Source organism: Tigriopus californicus, chromosome 5, assembly GCF_007210705.1.
Source record: "Tigriopus californicus strain San Diego chromosome 5, Tcal_SD_v2.1, whole genome shotgun sequence".
NCBI classification, from domain to species: Eukaryota; Metazoa; Arthropoda; class Copepoda; order Harpacticoida; family Harpacticidae; genus Tigriopus; species Tigriopus californicus.
The window spans coordinates 10,191,242-10,208,362 of record NC_081444.1 but is presented as its reverse complement, the minus strand read 5'-3'; the positions used below and the strand labels follow the sequence as shown (position 1 = coordinate 10,208,362).

Sequence of the window (17,121 nt, the reverse complement as noted above, 5' to 3'; positions counted from 1 at the left end):
TTTTCTGAAGCAGGTAGAAAAGCCCGAATATAGTTTGCAATATAACTTAAAACTTACTTAATGTCAATATTTCACAATTTTGATGCCATACTTGTCAATTGCAACTTCAATGAAGCTTAATCTTGAATTTTGACAAAATTCTATTAACGTTCAATAAAAACATCGCTAGTACGTAGAAATTAATTATTGCAAAAAGTGACAATTTGGAAAATTAAACTCTCACAGGTATCGTTCAGATATTTTAGGAACACAAAAGGATATTGTAGCTTTTGGCACTTAAGTAAAATGAAAGGCAATTATGCATGTTTTGTAAGTTTTAAGCGACATTTTTTGCTACTTTTTGCTTTAAAAAAAATCTTCAAGAAAATGGCGAAATATCATTTCTTGTCGTGTCATTGAAAAACACAATCATATTCCTTGGGAATAACTGGAAACATAATTAGGCCATTTTTCGATCTTTTAAGGCGTAAAACGCAACCTTTAAGTTGTAATATCTAGGCATCTGCGGAATAGAAGTTTATGAAATTTTACGTCAATACATAACTAGAAGTATGTTTAATACTGATTGACTACGTTTTTGACAATGGTGCATTTTAATGCACTTTAAGTGATTTAACATACTTATCTGAGCTACTTTTAAACATGTGTATTTCACAAAAGTTGTTCCTTTTGTCTCTTTGACAAAGAAAAACATATCTAGATGTCTTGGCATTTGAGCAAACACTTAACCAGAAAATATAACCACCGTGTGCAGCCAACCAGGACCATTCGAGACATTTATTCGCTACATATGTGTATACGTACAATCTACTAAACTCTTCTTTTGCTTTCTGAGATGAAAGTGCCATTGTACAGTATTGTCAAGAGCAGCGGTGAGTGAATCTTGACTCCCTTGGCGCCAGAATTCACACCTTATTTGAACGAATGGCTAAGAAAACTTCACACAAACAGCCTGAAATCAGTTTTTAGGAGAGCATCTTAGTGAAATTGTTCTGTCCGTCATAACAGATAGGGAACAATTGAGAATCTGGTGCTTAAGTGGGCCCTTTAAGGAGCCGTTAAATGAAACCAACACAAACAGAGCCCTCACTCAGACTCTCGAACTAGGAACTTAAACCACACTGAAGAGAGGCGATCCCCACACCAAAACATCTAGGAGTTATTTAGTTGGTGGCCTAATTAGTTTTTGTTCAAACTTACTGGCACTTTTGGTATTTATTGTATAATTTATGAAATAAACGATGACCCAAAATAATGCTTCGCTTGTTTTGTTTTTTTACAAAGCTCTTTGGTGGTAATGACCAACATTTTTCAGCATCAAATGGAGCCATTTGAATGTGCTCCGTTATTCAATCAAGTCACAGACTTTCTTCGGTCAATCAAACCTCAGACCCGTCAAAAACCTGAGGTCCAGGAGCAATAACCCGCTACTAAGTCGCACATATCAATGCATGCATCCTGTTCCCAAAGTAGTAGTTGGGATGTCTGAAATGGTCGAAATCACTGGTTCATACCAATGAGTACAAACACCGCACAGGGCACTGGACAGCTGAATAGTGGCTGACCTTATTACGAGGCATATAACAATCGTTGTCGCAAACCATGGACCATGTCCAGAGAACTATTCAAGTCAGACTTTGAATACATATGGTACTTAAGGCCGTTTTACCCCAAATTAACGTCGCTGAAGGACTTGCTTGAAATCAAACTAATCGAACTCATTTCTACATCCCTGGTAGACACTTTTTCTCGGACAAGGCAAATTTTGGTGGCAAATTCAATGATGGCATTTCCTGACTGAACCAAATTTGTTCTCTTTTCGCAGGAATCACTACATGACGTTTTAATGTAGAAGGATTTGAAACCTTCGCGCTCTCAAAAACTTTGTCCAACTACAAACATAGAAATAAGCTGGTTGCAATTTCAAAACCATTGGGCGATTGTAATTAGGAATTGGATATTTGTTTCATGGTCGATGTTTTTGATTTTATGGCATTTTCTTTGACGGGTTTCTTACAACGGGTCCAAATTCAAAAATAGAAACTTCTCAAAACCATGGGAATACTTTGATGGATTGCTAAAGGATTCATTTTCGTTGCAGAAAACCCAGAAACTGTGAGCAAAATCCTGATTAATGGGTATCAACAATGTAAATTTGAATACGTCAGACATTTTCCGAAACTTCAGACTCTCTTAGGCTTCCTGGTATAGGGTATATATGGTTCACTCTTGAGGGTTCTTTGTAACTCGGCCTCTACCAAATAAAGAGTCGATTGAGCCGATTCCTCTTAAATTAATTATCATGCGCTTGAGTTGCTTTTGGCTAACTCTATCAAAATCTTATGTACAGTTCCTGACCCAGGTCATATTTTATTCGGAAAAGAAATTGCCTTCATGACATGCTACGAGTTGAGGCAAATAAACTATACAGGGCCTCCTGTGTATGACCATGTCAGTTCAGCGATCAAAAGGCGTCTGAGTGCCAGGTGTACACAAAGCCATTGGCAACTACCGACAAGTGGCTTGGCTGAATTTATTACCATTGATAACATAATAAATATGATCCCCAATTGATGTTTTCATATCCATCTTTCAAAATTAGTTTTGGTACTTCCGAGAACAAATCATTTTTATGCATTGGATCTAGATTTCCTTTACAAAACAGTTTCATCACCTTTCGGGGCTTTGGTCAAGTATTAACCTAAAGTGAAAGAAAATCATGCTGCATTTTCACCATATATTCTGAATGGAAGAGCTCATGTTCATTGTTCAAATGCACACGTCACCAAGAAAAATATTTCTTTAAAACGCCCTGGGTTCAGCATGTTGCTTCATGTAACACCTATCAAAATTATTCTAATAAATTACGATGCTAACTCTGTACGTACAAGTCGATTGTTCAGCCACATCTTGAATATGTTTCACTCATTTGGGCTCCAATGGCTTCAGCAGGTTTGCAAACGGTCGAGCAGATCCAACAATGTTTTACCAAAAACCAAAGAGGCTTAACATGATCAGATATTATATGAATTTGAGGCTAAATAAGAAGTATAAGTTTTTTTAGTGCTAGGGATTCCCAGTAGCGGTAAGGAAGTCCACAAAAGACAAAAAAAAACTACCATTGCAAGGTTGGAATCTGTTAGCTTGAAATAGCAGGACAATGTGTGAATGAGCTTGAGTGTAATTTGATGGGTGTCAATCATTTTGGGTTGACAATTTAGAACTAGTTGATTCCTGGAAAGCCTCAGTTAACAAGCATCTTTTGCAAAGAACTTGCTTTTCTTCAGCATTAAATGGTTATGAAAGGAGTCAATTGGCTGTGAACTATGATCAAAACCATAATTTCGTCATCTTGTTTCCTAACCTTTAAGTACCTCCTTACGTCATCAAATATTCAGTTCTTTGAGAAGGGGCGTGTCAATTTCGACGCATTTAGAGAAAATTGGTTTGCCAATCAGTTGCCTGTGCTGCATGTCTTCTTCGTCTGATTTGAAACACTCTCTGTCCTTTTAAAGAGAAATGACCCGACAACGTTGAGGAAAGTAAATTTCACTTCATCAAAACGCGAAGATTATTCATCGCTAGCTATTTCAAGATTTTTACTTTCTTTTTGAAGAAAATGACACTGGTCATTTCTTGCTCAACCGAACAGTAAAACTTTATATCATTTCGTCACCAAGGAGCATTAACGAGGGTTCTAGTTTTTAAAAATTTGCACGCTCCATTTGATGAGTCAAGTTCGCTCTTTCAAACTACTCATGTTCCTTTACAGCCTGCAACAAATGAAATTCCACGGCCAAATTCGTATTTCTTGAAGCTTAAACCTAGCGTTAATGGGATAAAAATGTAAGTTGTTTTTTGAATTTTTAACGCAAAGAAGCTATTTTTTTCATTTTCAGACCTGTTCCCATCCCAGTCAAAACTGTAGATATGAAAGGATTTTGGTTGAGCAAGTCCACCGTTGTTTTTTTTTGGTTGGTCTTGAGCAATGACATCTGTCATGCATTGATTGAAGGAATTTGAAATAGCAGTCTCCTAAATCTGATCGAGAACATGAAAGGGTTGTGCATGCAATATTTGAAGCACTTGACAACGTACTTAGTTAACCTTGCATCAGACCTTACAGACCAAGTGCTAGGCAAACGTATGTTAGTTCAAATCACAAGCTTTTGGGGGAATATGTATGTTGGTTGGATTCTAAATAAAGAATGATTTGAAGTTGGCAACTCCTTGGATTTTGAGTCTTATATCTAAGAGTAATAAGGGTTCATACATGTGTTATAAGACTCGTCCATGTACTTTATTTCAATTGCAAATACTCATGATTTGACGAGAAGCGAAGGGTAAAGAAAAGCCAGTAATGTTGAGAGGCTTAATCCAATGCTAATCTCGAGGTTCTCGAGGGAAAATTTGACATTGGATCATAAGTATGATCGCATCTATTTGATGCAATCATACAGGTTCATCAAGAAACAGAAAGGCTATTCACTTCTGACCATCATAAGGAGGAAATTAGCATATTACTTATTAGGTACTGAAAGAAAATTGCATTGGAAGAGATCGATTGATGATTAGGATTATTCTGCAAAAAGAACCATATCTTTTCCATGAGGTTTGTGATGTTCCCTCTTATTTAACCATCTTTGATCCCACAAATTTTACAGCTTCTACACTTTAAATATTTATAACGTAAGAATTGCCATTATTACTTAAAAGCTCCTAGTATCAATTTTCTCTTCTCCGACTTTTTGAGAATGTGAGGATCATATGCTTATGAAAATGCTTACGAAAAACTCAAATTCTCAACTGCGATTGGTTAGGCCATAGGGTAAAACGGTTTAGCGGCCAAGGGGATTAGTCACAAAAATATTCGCTTTGATGTATTGAAGGTGGCTTGACATGAACCTTGGCAATTTTTTGTTGTCAAAAGCATTTATGATTCGGAAAAAGAGGGAACGACCAATGTAAACATTCTGTGCAGAGTCTTCATTGAACAGGAAGAGGAAGGCTTAATTACTGCCAAGCCGTCGGTCGCCATTAACGATTAGAAGACAATCACAGCGGTTATGTGACGGCGCAAACCAAAACATTAATTGAGCGTCGACTTGACTACGTACATGTCGAGGTCCATCAGAAAGACAACTAAAACTCATGCCGAGGATCATATTCTCCGTTTTTTTGCTCTACACTGGAACTCGTTCTCTATTCGAGTGAAGGAGCTAAATTTGACTGACTAATACGCTCTTTATAGGTCAAGCCATTATGAACGTTTGGTAAAGAAACCTTGCTATGATATGAGGCAAATCAATCATTAAATGTTGCCACTAGCACTCAGTCGTGTGGTCGGAGCGAGGCCTCCAAAATCTTAATGTCCAAGAAAGAATACTATCGGAGCATTCTTTTTATCGAACAATAAAGAAACTCAAAGAATAGTCTTATGAAGATATTTGTTAAGGAAAAGTTATAGGCATACCTTAAATTACTGTTTTATTTTTTTAGGGAGTCCTGGTTTTTTTTAAGTTGGACTTCCGATATTTCGCGGCTTCCCCAGTATCTGATTTGAAGCCCTCTTATACAGTATTGGGGTAGCACGGCTGAATTTCGGTCTGAATGCTCTCGTTATTGGCTGATCATGTAAAATTGATTCTGATAGAGCCATGAGTGACTAGGAGGTCAATGTCGCTCTTTGTGGTCTCACAGAATTTTGCCTAAAGATAAAGCAATCCTGATGATGCCAAGGAATATATTGACTATCTTTCTAAGTTGAATATATCATATTTCATCATAACCGTTTTGGCAAAACAGATTGTTATACAATCTTTGACATATTCGATGAGAATAACCAGTGACGGTCTGTGAACCAGTGAAGCTGATTTCAAACGTTGGTGCCACAGAAATGATTTCACAGAAGATTCCTCGATCAAGAAACATTCCTAATGGGTGTTTGCGAAGTGAGCAAAAGATCCATTTTATGTGCACAAAGAAAAGAAAGATCCCAAGACATACCATCCCGTTCTTGTGTTCACAGAAGACTTCAATGTCTTTTCCACGAATTTAGCAATAATAACATTGGTTCAAAAATACGTGGCATCAGACAAGCATTATCTTCTGGCTAGTATGTTAAGTTTTCATTCTGGTTTGCTATGTTTCTTCGACAACTCTAGAGACGTTAAAAAAAGGGTTAAAAAAGGGTTCCAGAACAACTCGCCTAGCAGATAAATCGACCCAGAAAACGACTTGTTTGACCCCGTGGACAACTCAACCCAAGAGTAGGTAGATTGGCCTAAAAAACTAAGCACAACATATTTGCTGTAGATTTTAGATGCTTGCAAAATAGAGTTGAAACTTGCCAATCTATTACTCAAGATGATAGTAAGGATGCCATAAAGGTTTAAGTTAAACTAAAGCAGATTCAATCCCATTGGATAAAAATTCCGTTTTTGTTTAACAAATATATTTGACTTTTAGTTCGAGTTATCTCCTAGGTCAAGTTGTCCGTTGGATCAAGTTGCCCTGAGTCAAGTTGTCCTGGGTCAAATTATCCGCTGAGCCGAATTGTCGGCCGGGTCACCAAAAATGGATGAATATGACTAGGTTACAAATAAGCAATCAACCATTATGCTCATGTTAAGTTAAGTGCAAAAAGTCAGAAAGTGCTTCGAACTATTTGGAAGTAATGTATCGGATTTAAAAGACGTAGAAGGAGGCGACCTTAGAGAAATCAATGGGTTTGGACCATATTTCTTTACCAGCACTTGCCAAATGAAGTATGAAAGAAAGATAGAATGATGAATATTGTTCGAACGTGGTTGAAAAAGCAAGCCCTTGTTTGACAAGCTTGAAAATGTGACAGCCGTCTTTCACTGCATTCAACTTGGTATAATCATAGCATTGCAAAATGCAAGTAAGAAGCCACTGAAATCGAAATAATAAAACCCCGCCGCCATATTTAACGTCAAACAATATGAATTTGTTGCAACAAATTGTAGGTGATATCGTGATGTGCAATTATTTGTCAACGTTCATTCGTCCATTGCTTTTGGCCAGGATAGATGCAAACGTCTTTTGACAAAGCAGAATTGTGGATGAACTCTAGAAACGGTGGGACATATATTTGCAATAGAAACAAGGCTCCGGTTGTGAGAGGGAGAGCAGCTAACTAATACTTAAAAATGGATGGAATAGCCGAAGTAACAGTAACAGTGGTGCCCTCAGGAGACACACATATACACATTAGTTGCAATGGTGTTTTGACCAATGCAAAACTAGGACTTGTTTGATTTGCGATCTAAAGGGGGCTTGCGACGTAAAAACTTGCCTTAATGACGCCCTTCCTACATTGATTTAATGATAATGTTAGCAAAAAAGCACTAACCCCATGAACGGACTTGGGTTCGTTCTGTTATGAAGCGTTTCAAAAAAAAAACTCTAAAGAAGACGCCAAGCCGACGTTGTACACAATTCGGGTTCGTGGAGATCCAATTTTACGTAGTTACTACTGGCTGCCCATTGGACCTGACTAAAGAAATCCGGCACATCTCATTACAATAAAAATACCAGTAAAATGCTACTGCTAGCTGGATTTCGTCGTTTTGGGAGTGCACCTGCTTAAGCTGGCGTTTCAAATGTCGTACGAAGCACACTTCTTCCCCTTCGTACGTCATCAGAACCTTGGATCACGAGTCAGTGTAAGGCCCACATCTTGTACAAAGTAGTATGCGTTCGTATTTGCAAATTGTCGCAATAGAAGAGGCTAAAACATTTCCCACTATTTCGCTCAATTACCTGATGATGGAAATTTCCAACTACTCTGTCCAGAAATCCCACGAGTGCCAAGCAAGTATTCGATGAATGGGTCAAAGGTGGATAAGGTGTAAGTAGGGGCACAAATTCACACAGCCACCCACTTCATGTTCGCTTTGAAGCGGAGTGAACGAATTTTTTTCCAAAACACCCCGCAGGCTTGAAGCTTGAACGACAGACGTGCTTGCTGCTGTATTTAAGCATCAGGCATGCCTGTTGCATGCCTGATGTCTCAGTCTGCTGGGATGGAGCACGGGATAAACAAGAAGGCTGCTGGCACCAGAGGCAGAAGACCCCTAGAAAGCTTATCTGAGTACATTCAGAAAGCAAGATTTTGAAAGATGATCTTGCCCGCTCATCTCGTACGAGTGAGTGGAGGGAATATCGTATCTCGGACCCCAATCTCGCAAGCTTTCAAAGATTGCCGCTTCTTCGTCTGACCAGAAAAAGGGGACGAAGGGCGAAGGGCGAAGGGGAGGGAGTGACTAGCGAATTGGGCATGGATCAAGGAGTCAAGGTATCAAGATCGCCAAGAGGTTCATCTTTTGCGTTCGACGATGAGAACTCTCGTCCTCTCGTTCTCTCCTTGCAAATAGCAATTGTTTTTCAAATTTCAGTAAAAGAGCTTCATTTCAACGTGGATTATCGGATTTTTGAAAAAGACAGCAAGACGGTCAAGGTTCTTAGAGAACTACTAGTTACTGATAGGAGGGCTCGCTTATTTGGCGCCAGCCTTGGGTCTTAGATAAAGAGCTAGCCATAGTTGGGTTCAGTTGGGTTCTGTTGCGATTGAGTACGCCCTGACGCCTTGGTTGCGTATGTTTTCTGTACGTAAAAAATATTTCCATGTTGGTCATGTTCACATATTCAATATAATATTCATATATTGGAGAAGTACAGGATTTGCTTTGCCATAGGCAACGACTTGATCAATCCATTGCAGCAATACAACAACTCGACCTGCTTTCAATTGTGAAACGCGAATCATCCATAGTTGCAGCTCTAGATGGGATTGTTTTAGGGGGTTTGAGGAAGTTTGTTCAACGCTGGCTCACCCCGTAAGGTGGAACACAAGCTGAAATTCCGAAGTCTGGAAAAAAACCGTGCAAAAACAGTTGCAAAATCGCAGGCAGGCTTAAGAGAAGTTTGAATCCAGTAGTTCAGTAGTTCATCTAAGCCTTCAGAGATAATTGGATTTGATTTAGTTTAAACTTAGGACTCCCATTGAGAACGATTATTTGAAAAAAGGGAGAAGAATAGTCCAGGAGATCAGGTCGAATCCGAAGGTATTTTGCCCTTATGCAAAGTCTTAGAGAAAAAGCAATCAGTCTGTAGGACCTTTTGAGGTCAAAGGTGAGGCTATTACTAATGTAGAGGTTACAATTCATACGCAAGGATATCAGATATCAGAGCAATTTGATGATCTTATAGTTACAAATCAAGATGATTTAGCGGCCAATAGGGGCTTGAGTCAGCTTTCAAGTTCTCCTGGTCTTGATGGTGTGACATCTCAGTTTCTGATGTGATGCTCACTAGTTCTTGCTCCTGTTTTTCGTACTTGATGCGGAGCATCTTGAATCAGGGCAAGGTTCCATTCTCACTGAAGTTAGCTCATAATGTTCCAATCTTTAAGTGAGGAGATAAATCGCACCCTAGTAATTATAGGCCGATTTTTCTTTCAAAGGCCCTATCAAATCTGCTTTTGGGTTGCAAAGAATGATTTGGCTCCAAGACATTTGGATTAACGTCATTGAACACTCCACTACATGATGGAGTCATGAAATTGACCAGGTTTATGATATGAAGGATTTAGGAGCAGTCATTCATGATCATTGGATCTTTCGATGATCATATCCACTTGAAAGTGGGTAAAGTTGTTCAATCGTGTGATTGGATACATCGGACGGTTGGATAAATACATAGTATCGGAAGAAGTGTCTGTATAGGTCGGCAGTTCAGGCACAGCTTGAATGTGCCTGGCTCATTTAGGCTCCAATTAGTTTGGCAGGTTTGCAAAAACAAGAAAGGTTGGGATTGTCCAATATTTAGAGAAGGTACGAAAGGCATCGGATACTTTACTGAACTTCTCTCTTCTTTCTTTCTAGGGCTCTTTCATTGATCAATTTGCTTCCCTCTAATAATCGTCCCTAAAACAGGGGCGTTGTTTCTACAGGGTGCCTTATAAAGAACTGGCCTTTGGGACCAAAAAGTTTAAATGGTCACATCTCTGTCAATAATGGACCGATTTAGTCGAAATTGAATTTGCGGACTCTTGTGACATTAGTCAGCTTAAGCTTTGAATCCGTCTTGCTATTGGTGTTCAAGCATGCTTCCAGCTCATGACCAAAGATAATGCAATTGTTGAGGACGAATAGGAAGTTGAGGCCCCTTTAGGTGTGGGTGAGTGTAACCATCAATGCCTTTTCGAAGGAGAATTTTGATTTGCAGGCTTTGGCAGTAATTTGCGGCCAAATTGAGTAATTGACTGCCAGATAAAGAGCAATCCTTGATCAAAAATGGGTTATTCACGGCCTTAGAATGGGCCGGTGTCTTGTTCGTTGTGTGGACCAGGGCCCCCTCTTGTTTCAATATAAACAGTTCTATTTGTAATCATATCCACGCAATTGGCCACAGAGAGACGGAATTCTTTCTCACACCAGACAAGGTTGGACGACTCCTTTGCTGAGTCTAGGATTCCAAGTCCTTGAGGTAGGATATTTGGATGCAGTCACAAAGACATATTGACCCAGCTTTATTCCTGCTCTTTTCTGGGACCCAACAACGGATTTGCTTTAAATTTTGGGGGTAGTAAGCTAGTTGTAGGCTAGATCAAGGACAAATGTCTTTTGGTTTGAATGAAAAATGATTGTGCTAGCATCCAAGCCTTTAATTGTGAATAGGACGACCTTAGAGCAAACAATATGGATGGTTCACATTTATTCATCATGTAGAGGGCTTCCCTCTTCCTCAAACTTGACCAGCTGACGGATTTGATGATTTGTTCAACAGAAAACTCAAGCATTCCGATCTGACCCGCCGCCACCCCCATATTTAATTCTGGATTTGATTCTAGAGGTTTTTTTATCCCTCTTGAAAGTCTACAACAACCCCTTCTTTGAAAGAACAATCATCTCTCATAAGCTTCTTCATGATAAAAATGAACTCCAGCTTACCCCAGTGACCTTCAAAACCTCAGATGTAGGTACGTCCGCGCAGAGGAGAGTAACAACGGCTTCCTGATTTGGCATTTGCCGTGGTAAAAATTGGGTCTCTAAAATTTGTTTCTTATCATTTAGTTTTGGTCTTACCCCCATTGGTACATTTCTTTTTTTTTGTTTTGTCTCGCTAATTCATTTATTTCCGGATGTAGAACAAAAAGAGTTACCAATCCAGTTCTTTCTGACACACCCAGTATAACAGGTTAACCCTGCTACAAAAATCCTGCCTTCAAAAAATGATCAATATTCCAGATCAACCCTGTATTCAACAACTAATCAGATAGGGCAGCTCTGATTAGGGTCAGATATGAAATGAATGTAAACTGTCAAAAGAGTTCTTTGTTTTCCATGTTGAATTGCTGGGAATTACTACGCATTCCTAGGAGTGGTAAAGGAGTCCGCAAAAATGGACCTCTAGTTTTAAATCAAGATTTTATCTGATAGATCAAAGAGAATGCCATGAATAGTATGTTGATGGTATTAGGTCTAGGTATTAGCTTTTCCATTAGATTTGATGGCTTTTGCTTCTCCTATGGGTTTTTCCCTGCCAGATAAATATAGGCTATTTTTTAAGGAACTACTTTACCCAACCTTCAGGCATTTGGGCTTAGTTCTGACGTGGTAGGCAATCGTACAAATGTGATGCAGAGCCCTAGGTGCGCAGGTAAACCATGACTCAATTTCCTAGAATCACTCAAAAGAAAGATCCAGCACGCCACGTTGTTATGATTCGATCCAGTGTTGCGGCGCGGCCCACATTAGATCATCGGTCAATTCATGTTTGAAGTAATATATCTCTTGATCAAAGTATGGGCATTTTAAAAAATCACTTTTCCATGTAAACAATGCATGTTTGGATGAAAAATAGCATCTACTCTTTTGAAAATAGATGACGAGTCTTTGAAAAATTTATCATTTTGCCATTCAGTGGCTCTGGAAAGTTTGAAAATCTCTTTGTCCTGAAGATTGACTATCTAGCCGGCCAGAAATAGGTTCGGGCAGATCGTCATCGTTAGGTACAATTTGGGAGTATCTTTTAAAAAGTCCAGACCATTTTTTATATCTAAGCAACACTGTAATAGGAAACATAGGCGAGACACTAAAAGTGCTGGGATGGAAATGGAGTAATTTCTCATCTCGTAACTAATGGTCACCCCTATGCTCAGGAGAAAAAGATGAGAAAATGTGAGACAATTTGATCACCCTAAAACTAAAAAGTACTATTGAAATGAAAGGTTGTAATTCGTCTATTTATTACTTTTCAATCTGTACACAATATTTGGTCCATCAACGAGTTTCAGTTGGCAGACCGAGCTAGTCCTTGAATGGTAGGGTTGATCTGGAATGCGATATAAAAAAATGTCCAAGTCTGACTTAAATTTAAATGGGTGAAGCATATTCAAGATGTGGCTGAACAATCGACTTGTACAGAGTTGTACAATTGCACTTAAGGCAACACAATAGACTGACTATGATCAAATAATTTGTTCCCAATTATGACTACCAGTTGTTGTATCGATGAGATCAATCTGTTGTTACTCTCCTATTTATGAACAGCTAAAATAAACAAAACGCAATGTTGGTTCTTCTTTTACTCATACTGGATCGTCGTCCCTTAATTCATCTTTACCCGTGATTGTCTATTCACCCGCATCGAATCTCTAGATCTTACATGGCGCAGCGTTACTCGTACCTACGCAATACTGTACGTTGTTGAATTATCGATATCGTAGTACGTAAATCCGAAGTCTCGTCCTGTTGCTCTCGCCGTAGCAACTAACTGTCGGTTGTAAAACCTTACCGTGTCATATCACATTTCTCCAATAACGATGGCCCTGAAGGAACGAATCTCCAATCGCAAAGCGCAGATTACAAAGAAATTGAGCCTTATCCGAGACATGGACAAGCCCAGAGCAAATGAAGACCGATTGTGGCAATTAATGTCTGACGCAGAGGCTAAAGTCAATGAAATGGCAGACCTGTATGACGACTTCGTGGATGAAGCAATTGAGGAATCAAAAAAGGTGGAGAGGAAGACCGAGAAAGTCGCTGCAGTGGACGAGATCAATATGAGGATTTCAATGGTGTCAAAAGCATTAATGACAAGAGCTAGTGCTGCGGGTTCGGTTACCAGTACTTCAATTAGTGCTGTATCCGTTCGGGACCATATTCCACAGTTTAGACCCGTTTCAGAGCTCAAGCCGTTCTTAATCTCTGCTGAGGCTGAACCACTGGAGATGAGAGATTGGCTTGAGAAGTTCAAGGCTTATTATACCACGTCACACATGGAAGTACTGGCTTTATCAGAACAGAAAGCCATGTTAAAGAACAATATGGAACCGGGTCTGTCAGTAGCATTACGTGACGCCATTGAGGATTCTTCCTCCATTGAGGCATGTTACTTAGCAATAAAGCGCCATTTTATGGCGCTGAAACCGTTATTCACTAGGAGGTTACATTTGTTTCGCCTTACAAAGGGGCCAAGAACCTTGAAAGACTTCGAGGTCGTGGTGAGACGGTACGCCCAAGAAGCCGAAATCGACTCTATAACCGCAGAACAATTTGTGGTCTTAATTCTTTTGGCCGGATGCCGTGCGGACAATGCCTTGTTTCTCAAATTACGGGAGATACCAGATCCTGATGCAGTGGCTTTACGCTCCAAGGCGGCTCTACACGAAGCGGCCTTACGCGATACAACCATGTCCTTGTGTCCTGTATCTCCTATTATGCAGGTAGAGACGGCTGAGGAGATCCTGGCAGCGGTGGCAAAACAATGCAGCGGTTGTGGCTATCCACATACACGAGAAATGTGTCCATTCCGAGATAAGCCCCGTTTTGGATGCGGAAAGGCCGGTCATATTGAAAAGTTTTGCCGCCTGAGAAGCTCATCACGGGAGTCAGATCGTGGTCGTTTGCGTAGCCGCACAATCCGCCGCGGGTCACCTGCCCCACGATACAATACAGAGTCAAGCCGAAGTTCATCAATGACAAGGGTGAATGCGGTTGTAAAGGAAAAACCAATCCTCTCCAAGGATTTGGGGCTCATTACAGTGGATTGCGTAGCAGGGGGCAAGACCTTTGAATTGTTCGCCCTACCTGACTCGGGTGCAACTAGAACCGTCTTACCCACGGGATCCTGTCCACCAGATATTGTTCTAGAACCATCTCATACAATCTTGAAAGCGGCCAACGGAACTATCCTAAAAAAACATCGGAAAATTTGAGTTTAAATGTCCGGAGGCAACAATATTGGCAGTGGTCTCACCAACCCTGGAGGGGAGGGCATTACTTGGAAGGAAAGATCTCGTCAAGTTAGGGGTTCTCACGAAGGACTTCCAAGCCGTACATCAATGACAACCTGCAAAACCAAATCATCACCAAGCCATTTTACGAGCGATCAATGAGTTTGAGAATGCTGAGGGCCCAATCAAAACAAATAATCGTTCAACCAACCCTGGATCTGACGGGTGCCGGGAAGATATTTTGAAGACTATTGCTCGAATCGATCAAGCAGGTATCAAGCACCCTCGCTTAAATCCACTTTTATTGCAATCATCGGATGTGTTGGTTTCATCTTTGGGGGACGCGGCCGGATCCATGGGTGGGGAACCAATGAGAATTGAATTGGATCATAATAAAGTTTTTAAACCTTATCATATGACTACAGCCAAATCAATCCCTCTCCATTATGAAAAACCAGCAACAGAGCTGTGTCAGGAGCTCATTAAAGCTGGAATGATGGTTCGCTGCCCTGACAACACATCTTGGTGTGCCCCAGCCCATTTTGTACCCAAGTCCAATGGCGGAGTTCGTTTCGTGGTGGACTATAGGAAACTCAACATAGCAACTCAGCGGCCTGTCCATCCATTCTCTTCAGTTCCGGATCAGATGAGACAGATTTTACCCGGGTCAAAATGGTTCGCAAAACTTGACGCTGTCCATGGTTATTTCCAGGTGCCCCTGGACAGGGAGAGCTCATTCTTGAGCGCATTTCTGCTTCCTGACGGGAAATATCGACCCTTGGTTGCGCCAATGGGCTGGAAAGGGAGTGGAGATGCATTTAGCCTTTGCACAGATATGGCACTCGAAGAGCTAAAAAGGAAGCATTGGATCACAAAAATTGTTGATGATATTTGTGTCCAAGCTACGACTTTATCTGAGCTGCTCGACCGTCTGGAGGCTGTCATTCAAAAATGCCGTGAACATGGAATCAAGTTGTTGGTCGCTAAATTCGAAATTGGTCAGTTAGTGAAGTTTGTGGGCTTTGTCGTGTCGGCTGGTGGTCTGAGGCCAGATCCAGGGGAAGTGGAATCATTGAGAGACTTTCCAAGTCCCAAAAATATCACGGACCTGAGGTCATTCTTGGGCCTGGCCAACCAATTGGGACATTTTTTGCCAGACTTGGCTCATGCTACTGTGAGGATGCGGGAGTTACTAAAGAAGTCGTCTGCATGGTTATGGTTGGCAGACCATGAGGAGGAGTTTCAAGCCGCCAAAAAACTTTTGTGCTCCCCAGCAATGGTGAAACCGTTTGACCAGACGTTGGAGACGTTCTTACTTACTGACGCCTCCAAACTACATGGTCTTGGCTATGCATTGATGCAGAGGGATCATACCCAAGGTGGCAACCATCGGCTTATCCAATGCAGATCGTGTTCACTCTCACAGGCTCAAAGGATCTACGCCACTGTGGAGCTTGAGCTTAGTGCTATCTGGTGGGCAATTCAAAAATGCCCATTTTATCTCCGGGAATTCCGCATTTCCAGGTCATCATCGACCACCGCCCCCTCCTCGGTATTTTCAATAAGCCATTGGCATCTTTAAACAACACCAGACTTCAACAGCTCAGAGAGAACCTTGAACAGTTTTCGTTTAGCATTTCGTGGTCGGCTGGGAAAACCCACATGATAGCAGACGCATTGAGCCGGTATCCGACATTGCCGGCCAATCCTTGGCTGAATGTGGCATTGTGTGCAACGGTGTCACAAACTGATCCCTCCTTTAAACTCAAAGTGGAAAACACGGACAAGCAGTACGAAAGCCTCCGGGGCTGTATTTCCCGGAATGATCCGCTTCCGGACTCGTCGTCATTTCGTGGAGTAGCTGATGAGATACATCTGGAAGACAATCTCTTGTTGTTGGGCAACCGTTTGTTGGTACCTGGCCCCGCACGTCGTCAGATACTGGAGCTTTTACATGCATCCCACTCGGGCATCACAAAGGCGACTGAACTTGCCAAACACCTTTATTACTGGCCAGGCATGCGGCATGAAATTGAAATGTTCATCCGCCGATGCCCTTTGTGTGTCGCAGTGTTGCCTTCCCAAACACATGAACCAGTATACTCGGCAATAAACACGACTTCGGCACAAATGGACGCAGTATCTGTAGATCTGTTTGAATTGGCTGGGAACAGCTACCTCGTCATGTTTGATTGGTATAGCGGTTTCCCCTTTGTGGCTTGGATGAAGGTGACGACCACAGAGGAGGTGTGGAAGGTCCTTATGGGTTGGTTCAACCAGGTTGGGCTGCCCACCTTGATCAAGAGTGACAACGGACCTCAGTTCCGTCATCGGTTTGTTGAATTGTGCAATCATTTTGGGATCCATGTACAAACAAGTTCGCCCTATCATCCACGTAGTAATGGATTGGCCGAGGCTGCAGTCAAGTCCATGAAATCATTACTCAAAAAACTGGGCGGCCTGAACGAAGATGTGTTTTGGGGAGCTTTGCTGGAATGGCGGTGCACTCCACGGGCAGATGGATTTTCACCAGCATTTGGATTCTACGGCCGACATTTGAAGACAAAACTACCATCCGCGAAATTGAGATCGTCAACCCCAGAAGAACTTGAAGCCTTTGCTCAAGCAAGACGGGGTGCAAGTGCTGATTCCATTAGGGCTTCAGCCGGGCATCCACTTAACCAACTCTCGATTGGCTCGCGAGTCCATGTTCAGAACCCTTTGGACAAAAGATGGTCCTACAACGCAGGGGAAGTGATTGACGTTTCAAACTCTTATGTTATGAAAACAACGGCTGGTAATTTTCGCAGAAAGAGGAGGTATTTACGTCCGGCTCCTCCTTCGGACATAGATTCTGG

At 41.2% G+C, this 17,121-nt stretch overlaps 2 protein-coding genes across 4 annotated transcripts in view; one reads left to right on the top strand and one right to left on the bottom strand.

Annotated features, from left to right (window-relative positions):
- LOC131881258 (hexosaminidase D-like) overlaps positions 1-7,962 on the bottom strand; it is a 19,412-nt gene extending 11,450 nt beyond the window's left edge. For 2 of the 3 annotated variants that reach the window (XM_059228075.1, XM_059228074.1), the window contains exon 1: positions 7,786-7,959. The gene's annotated coding sequence lies outside the window, so the exon portion shown is untranslated. Of the gene's footprint in view, positions 1-7,785 lie in introns of all 3 variants that reach the window. The other variant, XM_059228076.1, reaches the window with a different exon arrangement.
- Positions 7,963-15,539: 7,577 nt separating this feature from the next.
- LOC131880794 (uncharacterized protein K02A2.6-like) lies at positions 15,540-17,110 on the top strand (the record flags this gene model as incomplete). Its single annotated transcript, XM_059227500.1, has 1 exon — positions 15,540-17,110. A coding segment is annotated over exon 1 (1,359 nt), but the record flags the coding sequence as incomplete, so codon positions are not given.
- Between the last annotated feature and the right edge of the window lie 11 nt (positions 17,111-17,121).